We start from the raw sequence: 12,905 nt of genomic DNA, 5'->3' as shown, positions 1-12,905 counted from the left end.
TGGGACTAAACTAGTTTAGTTTTAATCCACTCCATGCGCTGTGTGGTGTCCCTGTCCTTACCTATAGATGGCACTGCTTCTTTCAAATATCTCAGATTCGGGAAAATTAACATTACTTCCTAGTTTAATACATACTAATAAACACGTTTCCCACTTCCTAACTGACATATCGCATTTGAAACAATAATACACCACCAGTCATAAACAGTGCATTTGTAATACACTGTTATACTGGCAGACATTGATCAAGACTCCGTTCAGGACCTCGTCACAAACTTCTCTCCCACGTCCAATTTGGCTCCCAGTGAGCCTGCTGGAGAGCTTTTCACTAGCGAGGTGCTGGTGCTGCCAAATAGCCATAGCAGGCTTTACTAAATAGTCAGTTGGCTTCCAGCTAGCTGGAGCTGGAGCTGGAGTTGGACTCTGGAGGAGAGCAGCTAGGGAGGGAGAGCCAAGGGGACCGCTGCCCAGAGCTCAGCTGAACGGACTCCCCCAGGGAGAGAGGGCCGTGACGTGGTCCAAGACCTGCAACACCCTCTCCTCTGCTTGGTCTACTCAGACCCAGCCACAGAACGCCCAGCAGGGACGATAATGGGGATTTTAATCTTCGTACCTTATTGAATTCACCATGGGGTGTTGACTGTGGATTTTGCCGTCTGTGGCAGTGCTACTTAGATCACTAATGAATCCCCTTCGAACTGCTTCTTCCTGTCTTCGCAAGCCTTTCATCTGCTCCCTGCTTTGCCATGAGGGAGGAGTTTACACAGAAAGTTTTGCTGACTTCCCCTGGAGGGGTGGGGGTTTGTTCCTGTTCCCCAAACCACAAACACAAGTCTAGTTGCCTGCTTCATTCGCACTCTCCCAACAGTCACTGAAGTGGTATTCTGCTTGTGGACTTGGAGCAACTCGTGAAACAACTTGTAATATCTGTCCAGCAGTGATTCTGCTTGTGGACTTGGGTAGATTTGTAATGTCTGTCCAGCAGGGACTCTGCTTGTCAGGACTTGGGTAGATTTGTAATGTCTGTCCAGCAGGGACTCTGCTTGTCAGGACTTGGGTAGATTTGTAATGTCTGTCCAGCAGGGACTCTGCTTGTCAGGACTTGGGTAGATTTGTAATGTCTGTCCAGCAGGGACTTTGGTTGTGGACTTGAATAGATTTGTAACGTCTGTCCATTGACTCTAGTCTGTGGAGCAGATGTGAGCCCACATCCCCACCTGGCCTCTTCCTTGAAGATTTAATGGGACAGTTTTTACTGTTCCTCTGGCCCCCCAGTCTCCACAATCTGGGCCAAAGCACTGCCAAAGGCCCCAACACTGATAACAAGTGAGGCTGAACACGCTACAAAAGATGTTTCCCAAGTTACAGAGGAAAGATTGAGAATAGAGAAGAGTTATTTTACAAAAGATACATTCATTTCATAGTCGTGTCAATGTTAACGGGATATTAAGTGGTAAACGCTAGCATTGTCCACAGTCACACTAACAACAACTATGTTATCAACAACTATATGTCCCCGAGTTCTTCCAGGCCCCCTACAGTAGTTGTCACTGTAGTGAATAGCCTCTTAACGTGGCTATGATGGTTTCCAGACACTGTTCATCAGAATAAGTGTAATGCATTCCATCAACAGTAATTTTATGGTCTTCTTGCTCACATAAACCGTATTATGTGGTACAATACATGTCCCGGAGGTCTTCCAGGCCTGTCAGTTGTTGGCACGGCTAGTAATTAGCCTCCTTACATGACAATGATGGTTTCTGGAATCTGTCAGAACAAGAGTAACACACTCCGGAACGCTGGAATGTGGGTCAGCTTGTAATGCTCCTAAAGTGGACCCCTGCTGGTGTTTTGTATTCATCCCTTTGTTCCTACCCTCTCCCCAGTCTGGTCCCAGTCTGCAGACTGCGTTTGGCAGAGATTGGCAGCTTGTAGACATTAAACAGTCTCCATTATGTCCTCTGTTCTAGTTTGTTCTAAAGCGTGTGGTGTTGTCAAGTTGTGCCATATAGCACTGCGTTATAGAGACAGCGCGTGACAATGACTATAGGAAATGGTAAGACTGCACTAACAGATCTGGGACCATGCTATAATTAACCGTCTGTGCAATCTGCCACTGACAGGAACGGGCTTATTCAATTCATTCCTGCCTCATTTTCAGCAGCACGAAAACTCAATGAAAACAGCTCTGGCAGCCAAAGATCACATTACGCGTCTCACGTCTGAACGCAAGGCTGATTTCCTAACCCCTAACTCATCCCACAGACATCCCTGGAAAAACGCCACTGTCTTGAGCGATCAAAATGTGTCTGGGTGAGCTTGACGTAATGGGAAAATCCCATTCCCACCTAGCCGCAGAAAAGAAAATCTCAAAATACGCGCCATGTTATTTTTTTGGTGGGCCATCTTGGATTCCCTGGTCATGACCAAGCCTAGAAGGAGGTTCTGGATGGGATCGTAATGGGCCACCTGTCTAAACACCTACACAGGGTCATGTCCATTAGGGTATACTGTAGCAACGGAAGATGAAAACCAGTGTTTCTTATTGGACAAGTTTGGATACCACCTTTACATTTTGGAGCATTTTGTTCCATTTCATACCTATTGAACATTCTATTCCGCCCTGGCAGTCAGCCAGATAGGGTCTACGATAGTTGTGAGAAGTGAACAGAGCACCGTTCCCTCCCTCCCTTAACGGGATCTATAATGATGACAGATTCTTCCTTATAGGATTGAGTGTGTCTCTGGCTTGTGTCAGTGTGTTAAACAGGTCTGTTTCCCCAGTATCTGTCAGTGTGCTAAACGATTGAGTCCATTTCCTCAGGATCTCTATCTCAATCACTAACTGGAGAGATATGGCCTTCCTCTCTGAGTTGCCTCATTCGCCCCAACTCATCCAGCACCCACCCATCCGCCTGGCTCACAGCAGCTAGCTCTCCACACGCCCTAAACCACCACGCTGAAACACAGCTGTGTAATGTGGAATATATGAGACATCTGTGGATAGATTTATTGGTTTGTCTGTTGCACAAATATACTGGTGCTTTTTACGATTGTACTGTGTCCTTCGACAGTGTAAACAGGGATTGATTGGATTAGGTTGTTTTGCAGGCTTGATGGTTAGACAATGGCTTCTATCATCAAGATGGCGCCGACAGACATGGCAGCTCTTTTTGTTGTTATTTGACAAGCATTTTGCTACACCCGCAGTAACATCTGCTAAATATGTGTATGCGACCAATAACATTTGATTTGATTTGATGCCTTTGATGTTGGTCTCACAATAGAAAGAGGAGATGCAAACCCAGAGTCCAGATGGGTTTGAACATTCGCTTGTGGATGTGTTGAGCTTCAACTGAACCATATGCGGTGTGGAGAGAGTCATTGCAGTTCTGTTCTGTTGTGTTCCACCACTGAGCAACAAGGTTCTATTCCAAACCCGGAGGTTCTACACTGAGTGACCAGACAACAGGAAACGCGTGCCATTTACGCACAGAACAGGCCCAGTTTATTCAAAGAAATGAGATTCTCTCCTCTCTCTCCCTATCCCCCCATCTCTTTAGTTTTAGTTGGACGTACTGTTGTAGGATATTGAGCAGAGAGACTGTAAAGTGGTTTCCTGAATATGCTCCATTGATCACATCTGTCTTTTACAGCGTTACAATACCTGTCGTTTCACTCTCTTTTCTACTAGTTTTTATGGTCATAAACATTACTGGGGAAACAGTGTCCATCCGCCTACATATGTTTCATGAGCAATAGTCTGTGTGACACTATGTGATTGTTAGATTGACATTGACGAACATTAGAAGGGTGATCAGTCATTGTGTGTATTGGAAAAATGTTTCTCCTGGGACAAATTTTTTTTGTGCTTGTTATTTGTAAAAAGTTTAGTTGGGGGAAGGGGGCATATGTGCTTGGACCCAGTGCTTTTCTGTAATATCTCTCCTCTTTTTCAGGGTGAATTGGAACGTCAACTCTTACAGGCCAACCCCATCCTTGAGTCCTTTGGCAACGCCAAGACAGTGAAGAATGACAACTCGTCACGATTCGTAAGTAAAGAATGTATATATATTTCCCCAAAAGAATGCCATTCTCAAGACTGTATCGAGCTTCATTTAAAGTCTTCCCTACGTTTGTAATGTATGTTCCTCTGTGGCTCACTAAAAGCCACTCATGCCATCTCACTCACTATCTCTTGCTCAAATAACTGGCACTTGAGACAGATTTAGCTGGCCTGTGTGTTTGTTGGGAGTTTTCCAAAACTTCCTGGAATCTTTTGATGATAAGGAAGAGAAATCAATGCAGAGGAATTTATTTGATTATCTTCCTATTATTACATAGGAACATTCCAGCAGGACAAGAAACTTTTCTGCTAATCATTAATGACTGCTTTGATTCTGGATCCAGTTTAGATGAGAGGTTTGTTCTGTTCAGCACAGTCAGATCACAGCCTCATGCACAGGGGTAGTCTAATCCAGACCCCAGGACAGTAGAGACCAACAGGAATGTAGTCTAATCCAGACCCCAGGACAGTAGAGACCAACAGGAATGTAGTCTACTCCAGACCCCAGGACAGTAGAGACCAACAGGAATGTAGTCTACTCCAGACCCCAGGACAGTAGAGACCAACAGGAATGTAGTCTACTCCAGACCCCAGGACAGTAGAGACCAACAGGAATGTAGTCTACTCCAGACCCCAGGACAGTAGAGACCAACAGGAATGTTGTCTACTCTAGACCCCAGGACAGTAGAGACCAACAGGAATGTAGTCTACTCCAGACCCCAGGACAGTAGAGACCAACAGGAATGTAGTCTACTCTAGACCCCAGGACAGTAGAGACCAACAGGAATGTCGTCTACTCTAGACCCCAGGACAGTAGAGACCAACAGGAATGTAGTCTACTCTAGACCCCAGGACAGTAGAGACCAACAGGAATGTAGTCTAATCCAGACCCCAGGACAGTAGAGACCAACAGGAATGTGGTCTACTCTAGACCCCAGGAACGTAGAGACCAACAGGAATGTAGTCTAATCCAGACCCCAGGACAGTAGAGACCAACAGGAATGTAGTCTACTCTAGACCCCAGGACAGTAGAGACCAACAGGAATGTAGTCTACTCTAGACCCCAGGACAGTAGAGACCAACAGGAATGTAGTCTACTCCAGACCCCAGGACAGTAGAGACCAACAGGAATGTAGTCTAATCCAGACCCCAGGACAGTAGAGACCAACAGGAATGTAGTCTACTCTAGACCCCAGGAACGTAGAGACCAACAGGAATGTAGTCTAATCCAGGCCCCAGGACAGTAGAGACCAACAGGAATGTAGTCTACTCCGCCCCGGCGTAGAGCCCGGGGCACCCGCCCGGACAGTAGAGACCAACAGGAATGTAGTCTAATCCAGGCCCCAGGACAGCCCGGGTAGAGACCAACAGGAATGTAGTCTACTCTAGACCCCAGGACAGTAGAGACCAACAGGAATGTAGTCTACTCTAGACCCCAGGACAGTAGAGACCAACAGGAATGTAGTCTAATCCAGACCCCAGGACAGTAGAGACCAACAGGAATGTAGTCTACTCTAGACCCCAGGACAGTAGAGACCAACAGGAATGTAGTCTACTCTAGACCCCAGGACAGTAGAGACCAACAGGAATGTAGTCTACTCTAGACCCCAGGACAGTAGAGACCAACAGGAATGTAGTCTACTCTAGACCCCAGGACAGTAGAGACCAACAGGAATGTAGTCTACTCTAGACCCCAGGAACGTAGAAACCAACAGGAATGTGGCCAAATGAGGATAAAATACAATGGCCTGGACTGGTCTCAGATCTGTGTATGTGCTTTAGCCAACTCATCTGACTATAGTAGTTGACTAAAGCGCATACAGTTCTGGGACCAGACTAATCAAATGTAGCCTTATTGTGATGTGACTCAGAGGGAGAAAAAGGAAGGCCTTGCAGCACAGTGTGAGACCTGGTTGAGGGAGACGTGGATGCAGTGATATGGTTTGTCTGCTTTTCTCACCCTCCGTTTCTCTCTCCCTGCAGGGAAAGTTCATCCGGATCAACTTTGATGTCACCGGATACATCGTCGGGGCCAACATTGAAACTTGTATCCTTCCAAACAGCTAGCTTAAATGTTCCATGCAAGCTATGATATGAATCATTTACATAAACGGACAGATTTTGATGGGGACTGTTGTATTATGCTAATTCGATTCCAGCGGGGCCACATAAATCTACTCGAGGGGGTTCATATCTTTCTTTACTGTATAAAGGCTGCCCTTCCTTGACTGTGATGGGACAGATCTACTGGAGAAATCGAGAGCTGTTCGCCAAGCCAAAGACGAGCGCACCTTCCACATCTTCTACCAGCTGCTGTGTGGGGCGGGAGAACATCTCAGGTGTAAGTAGTCTGATTATGTACCATCAGCATAACTTCAACGTCCCGGACCCATATGGCCTCTGTAAAGAATAGTCACCCTCTGACATGCAGAACATTGTTTCTCTAGCCGTTGGCCTGAGGTGTCTTGAAACCCACTCAGACTCTGTGTCGCTCACTAGCTAGTATCACAATAACATCACCTGTCAGTGGGCTGACTGTCAAAAATGCATGTTTGCCTTTTGTCCTTTGTGACCTCGAACCAGCTATCTCGACGTCATTTCCCTTTCCTCTGTTGTGTAGCGGACCTGCTCCTGGAGGGCTTCAACAGCTACCGCTTCCTGTCCAACGGCAACATTACCGTCCCTGGTCAGCAGGACAAAGACAACTTCCAGGAGACCATGGAGGCCATGCACATCATGAGCTTCTCCCACGACGAGATCCTGGGTACCACCATCCTCACTCTCATCTGTCTGTCTGTCTGTCTGTCTGTCTGTCTGTCTGTCTGTCTGTCTGTCTGTCTGTCTGTCTGTCTGTCTGTCTGTCTGTCTGTCTGTCTGTCTGTCTGTCTGTCTGTCTGTCGCAACTTTTTAAAGCCCTTTTTACATCAACACTTTACAGCTTTAAAGTAATTATTATAACTTTACATGCTCATAACAGTTCCATGTATTCCAACAAACACAGAGCAGTGTGTGCCGTTCATAGTAAGTTTATGATAACGTTCTCTGTGCTTGCAGCCATGCTGAAGGTGGTCTCCTCCGTGCTTCAGTTTGGGAACATTGTCTTCAAGAAGGAGAGGAACTCAGACCAGGCCTCTATGCCTGAGAATACAGGTAGTTGGCAGTATTGTTGGCATGTATTGATGTCAAGGAAGCTCCTCACATTCTCACGTTCAGACCATATCTTTCTCTTCCTCATCTTCCTCCCAGACCTGTACTAACCAGCCTGAGTCAGACGTCAGAACTCTAACGATTTAACCTTCCCGTCTCTCCTGGCCCTGTCACACACCTTCAAACAACATCATTATTCAGATTTACTCCCCTACTTTACTTAGAAGAAAAAACAAACGAAAACGTTGCCTCAACCGCGTGTGTTACTGCTTCATTCCTGGCATTTAAAGAGGAGAGGGTAGCAAGTGCGTGTCAATGCCGTGGCCCAGCCAGTTATTACCAAATGTGGAAAACAGATCTAGGACAGAAGCAGATGTTTTTAGCAGGCTCTGCGCTGGCAACTCTACCCCTGGAAATGATACAGATGTATCATTCTTACCTCCCCAGAAGCTCCCGCTGTGACAAATATTTAAAAATCAAACATCTCCCCAGATCCAGAAGACAAATATCATAAAAGCCGCTTTGACACGTCTTAAATCAAGTCTGTGTTGTTAACCCACGGGTGTTCTAAATAGCTGTGTTTAACTACCCCCTACCCTGAGCTCTAGTCCAGACCTGGGTTCAAATACTATTCTAAGTTATTTCAAATACTTAAGCTGTGGTTGGTTGAGCTTGCATTTTGCAATGGAACCAATACAAAAGTCCTAAAAGTGCAAACCCCATTCACCTGACACTCCAGACAGACTACAGCGAATGCTCAAAGTACTTGAAATATTTCAAATAGTATTTGGATCCAGGTCTGCTCCAGGCATACCTTAGAGGTACTGAACTGGCAGGGGGAGGCAGTGACTCCGTTCAGTTCTTACTTATTATTCTTTACCATTAACGGTCAAATGTGAGAAACTTCTGGCAGAAGGGGGAGAATGTAATTCTTAGCTACCGACCATGTAGAGCTGTGGCCTGCTGCCAGTGGTATGTATTTTCTGGTGGTCTCAAGCAGTGGTGGAAAGTTTATATGGTTTTTACTGTGTGTTTTCCAACTCACTGGTGTTTATGGGAATTGGAGGATTATAGGGTTATCTGTCGGGTCTATATATATAATCATATCCCAATAACATTTAACTCCTCAAATGTTGCTTCTTCTTTCCCTGCTACTGCTTTGAGTCTATGTAAGGGATATTTGAGTATTGTAAAGTTATTTGTGTTGTCTGTAATCACATCTTGAGAACGAACGTTTAATGTTACTACTGTTTTCCCTTTTTTCACCCCTCTATCTCCCTCCTCATCCTCCTCCTCTCCTCTACCAGCGGCCCAGAAGTTGTGCCACCTGTTGGGGCTGAACGTGATGGAGTTCACCCGGGCCATCCTGTCTCCAAGGATCAAGGTGGGACGAGACTACGTCCAGAAGGCCCAGACCAAAGAACAGGTAAAACACACACTACACCGCAGAAGCTCTCCTTGCTTCACTCATCACCCCTCTATGGACTCACTGTACTGCTGACTCTGGATCAGGATAATGTTAGTACTGTGGGGTGTGTTTCCTGCCCACCTCTGTGTTAGATTTATAACAATAGAGAGGTCTAGCCGTGCGACCCCAAGGCTGAGAAGTCATACCACAGAAAGACAATCTAATAAGGAATGCATATTTCTCTCTCTCTCTGTCTCTCTCTGTTGCTCTCTCTCTCTTTCTCCACCTCTCCCCCACCCCTCTCTCTCTTTTTCTCTCTCTAGGCTGACTTTGCAGTGGAGGCTCTGGCTAAGGCCACATACGAGCGTCTGTTCCGCTGGCTGGTCCACCGCATCAACAAGGCCCTGGACCGTACCAAACGGCAGGGGGCCTCCTTCATCGGCATCCTGGACATCGCTGGCTTTGAGATCTTCCAGGTACTTAAATGCGTAGGCCTCTACAGGTACTTAAATACATGGCAAATAAGGCCTCCACAAGGTCCCTCCATCTCTTCCAGATACAGAGAAAACAGCTAGAGAAGAGAGAGGGGACTTGGTTTGGCTTCAGTTCATCCTGTCTATGGAACTGGTCATCTGAATGGTCGAAGGACGTTTTTCGTGGGATAATGATCTGATTGACATTTTTGGGAAACAGCTGATCATCTATCCTGTGGACTAATTGCACTTTGAACCCATTCCCTCCTCAGGGTCAATTATGGGAATCTCAGCACTTCTAAAAATGCCTCTTGGGTGTCATCCTCATTTAGTTTTATATCATTCACACCAAGGTCATTCGTTGATCTATGACTTGATAGACGATAGTTATCATGCGAGGCTCGTTCAACAAGAGGCGAGTTCAGACGGTTCAGACATTGTTGACATGAACCTTGTCGTCAATTGAACACTCAATATCCCAAGATCACTAAATCTTGTGCTGAAATTCCAACATGTCTGTTTCCCTTCTGGTTTGTGGCAGCTGTTTATTCCCCCACTAAGACTTTTGGCTGCAGCGTTGTAATGTTGAGCCAAAAGAACAGGAAAATAAATCACAATCCCTGGGATCAATTTAGTTATAGCAAACAAAAATCTATCAGCTGCAGTTATTGTTTTGGCTTATTGGTTAAAAAGACAAAACCCTCATAGTTCAAAACGAAGACTGTAAAAAGCAGTAGGTTACCGGTGCCTGTTTGAGCTGAAGGCATCTCACCGTCTTGGCTATGGAGAAGTGATATTCATTGGTGTTTCATAAATGAAATAATGTAGTCTTGTTGTTTTTACATATCTGAAACTCCTTACAAATCAATTTCCCCCTAGGGATGATTTAAGAAATTATCCATCTTACTGCTTGCTTCACTTTTGAGACAAAGTTTCTTGAGTTTCTGAGTTCTGAAAAGATCAAATCAATTTGTATGCCTTTCTCCTGTAGCTGAACTCGTTTGAGCAGCTGTGCATCAACTACACCAACGAGAAGCTGCAGCAGCTGTTCAACCACACCATGTTCGTCCTGGAGCAGGAGGAGTACCAGAGGGAGGGCATCGAGTGGAGCTTCATCGACTTTGGCCTGGACCTGCAGCCCTGCATCGACCTCATCGAGAGGCCGGTCAGTATCCGTTTAGTGAGTGTGTGTGTGTGTGTGTGTCCTGTGGTGTTGTGCTGTTGTCAATACTTGGGTCATGTTCAATGAGCAGCTAACGTTTTGAAACAGTGAATCGGTAAGGAACAAAGTTAACTAAAACAATTCGTTTTCCGTTTTTCCCCGGTGTCCTATTGAACACGGGCCTGTTGTGTGCTGTCATCCTGCAGGCGAACCCTCCTGGTGTGCTGGCTCTGTTGGATGAGGAGTGCTGGTTCCCCAAGGCCACAGACAAGACGTTCATAGACAAGTTGGTCCAGGAGCAGGGCACCCACTCCAAGTTCCAGAAGCCCAGACAGCTAAAGGACAAGGCTGACTTCTGCATCATCCACTACGCTGGCAAGGTACGGACCGGTGAGATTACATATAGGTGGTGATTTTTTTTGTAACCCAAAGATTGGTGTACAAATCCAGAAAACTATCCCTTTAAACACTTATGGCTCTGCTGTAATCCTCGAGTCAAAGATTAAACATGTACAGTACACTGGGATGGAGTATAGACCGATTTTTCCTCTGAGGCAGTTTTTGGGGCTATTTTTATGTATCCACTTACAAGTTACTTTGGATTACGTCATCTGCACTACTTGTAGACCCCAGAGCCGTTGGCTTGTCGTGTTCATGGAGGAACACCAGGTCCTTTCAAGCTGCAGGACTTACTTCTAGACCTTCCAGATCTTCTGATTTCTCCGAGGTTTTCCCCTGTCACACCAGGTCCTTTTGGAAAGCCACTGTTCCATCACTAGCCCCTATTCTGTTCCCATCAACCTCTGGCTGCTGTATCACTCTTGACGCACAACTTCTCCTCTGTGGTATTCAAATTCCGCAGGAGTATCATCCTGGTTTTATGTATTAGATATGTGGGAGGAGGTTTGGCTAGTTTCTCTAGCGTCCAGTCAGTGTTGCGCAATAGAGACCCGGGCCCTTTCCAGTGCAGGCAGTCCTGCGGTACACCGTAACCACATCTGTTCAATATTACGCAGACGTCGTCTTTAAACAACACACTTTCCTGGAATGATTTGGAGTCTTATGTCATCTCTAGTGAAATGAATTTGGAACCTCAACAGTCATTTTGTTGTATATCATCACTCTCCGACAGTTCAATTCAATAAACTTTATTCATCCCTGAAGGGGAATTATTGCTAATATCTCTCACGGCCTGGATGGTTCTGACCTTCTCCCCTCCCCAGGTGGACTACAAGGCAGATGAGTGGCTGATGAAGAACATGGACCCCCTGAATGACAACGTGGCCACGCTGCTCAACCAGTCCACTGACAAGTTTGTGGCCGAGCTCTGGAAAGATGGTAAGTTATGTCCCCGGCCCCTGTCCTGTCTACATGGTTAACAGAGAAGGAATGTGTTAGCACTGGCTTGATGATTAACAGTTACTATTAGTTAGATTGGTTAATTCATCATCATTTAGGCCTATTTGTTTTAGGGATTGTCAATGTACAATGTTTGCTGCTTGTTTAGCTAACATGGTACAAATAGTAATCAGTCGGACTTCAGCCTACTAACCTCTTTATGTTTTCCTCCTTTTTCTGTTTTTATTTTCTCTTCTGTCAGGTGTTTTTATCCCCCTGTCTCTCTGTATCGTAGAGATACAGAACAATGTCACTAGTCTTGATGAGCCTCCAGGTGAATGTTATGACTGGAGCTGTAGAAGGTTCCATGGCTTACCAGCGCAGCATGGTGTTGTCCATAGAGATAGATGACGTTTTATGTTATGACATGCTGATGTAGATCCATGGCTTAGCAGTGCAGCATGGTGAAGCCTACCTCCATACAGAGGCTCATTGTTGGTCGTCGCCTATGTCTCAGTATTAGTATAATAGTCTTTAGGCTAATGGATGGCAATTCCTTTCAGCATTGCTCTTCTCCTGCTAGCATAAGATACTGCATACTTAGACTGAATTGGTCTGAAAAGCCTGTATTATTGTTTTGTTCAATTCAAATGATCTAATGATTACACCATGAAGAAAATACAACAAAACAATAATACGGGCTTTTCAGACCAATTTAGTCCACTTCCCGGAGAGTAGTTATGGTATAGGTACCTAATCATTTGGTCACAGGACCTATTTTGTATAAGAACCAATACTGAAGTGTCTGCCAATTTACTACTTGAGAATACGGGAGACCTAATGTCTTATACAGACAGGTGTCACGCTTCAAATATCACTGTTGTTGACAACACACACAACCAAAATGATTCACAGATGTCTTCCTATCTCCACACAATCTGTCACGGTTCCCTGACCCAATAGGGCATAAACCAAACATTCTCCTTATTGCTACTGCTTATACACACAAGTCATGTTAAAAAAATATTTTCTAACCGTGAATGAGGCTCTCCTCCAGAACATATAGGCAACCTTCTATCACCATCCACATTCCTCCTTTGTCCTTCTCCATGGACTACTTCTCTACAATCTACCGTACTAGTACTCAAGCATGACACTTTATCCATACACACACACACACACTCTACGGCCTCCCGGCCACTGCGGCTGGGACTTTCGTCCCACTTACGGATCTCGCAGAGGAACACCCCCACTAGGGACCTATCCTACATGGAACCTACCTTACACTGTAGTGTCACCCACGGATCTCGC

At 45.5% G+C, this 12,905-nt stretch overlaps 1 protein-coding gene across 8 annotated transcripts in view; it reads left to right on the top strand.

Moving 5' to 3' along the window:
• The window catches only part of LOC106564681 (myosin-10), a 100,123-nt gene that overhangs the window by 60,417 nt on the left and 26,801 nt on the right, over positions 1-12,905 (top strand). For 4 of the 8 annotated variants that reach the window (XM_014130918.3, XM_082958815.1, XM_014130917.3 and 1 more), the window contains 10 exons: positions 3,960-4,052; positions 6,050-6,113; positions 6,309-6,407; positions 6,687-6,830; positions 7,121-7,216; positions 8,521-8,639; positions 8,945-9,097; positions 10,086-10,259; positions 10,463-10,636; positions 11,480-11,594. In XM_014130918.3, the coding sequence (XP_013986393.1) occupies positions 3,960-4,052; positions 6,050-6,113; positions 6,309-6,407; positions 6,687-6,830; positions 7,121-7,216; positions 8,521-8,639; positions 8,945-9,097; positions 10,086-10,259; positions 10,463-10,636; positions 11,480-11,594 (1,231 nt within the window). Of the gene's footprint in view, positions 1-3,959; positions 4,053-6,049; positions 6,114-6,308; positions 6,408-6,686; positions 6,831-7,120; positions 7,217-8,520; positions 8,640-8,944; positions 9,098-10,085; positions 10,275-10,462; positions 10,637-11,479; positions 11,595-12,905 lie in introns of all 8 variants that reach the window. The other 4 variants (XM_014130916.3, XM_014130907.3, XM_014130915.3 and 1 more) reach the window with 1 other exon arrangement.

This window comes from Salmo salar, chromosome 12, assembly GCF_965601325.2.
Source record: "Salmo salar chromosome 12, fSalSal1, whole genome shotgun sequence".
NCBI lineage: Eukaryota > Metazoa > Chordata > Actinopteri > Salmoniformes > Salmonidae > Salmo > Salmo salar.
This window is presented reverse-complemented; position numbering and strand designations above follow the sequence as displayed.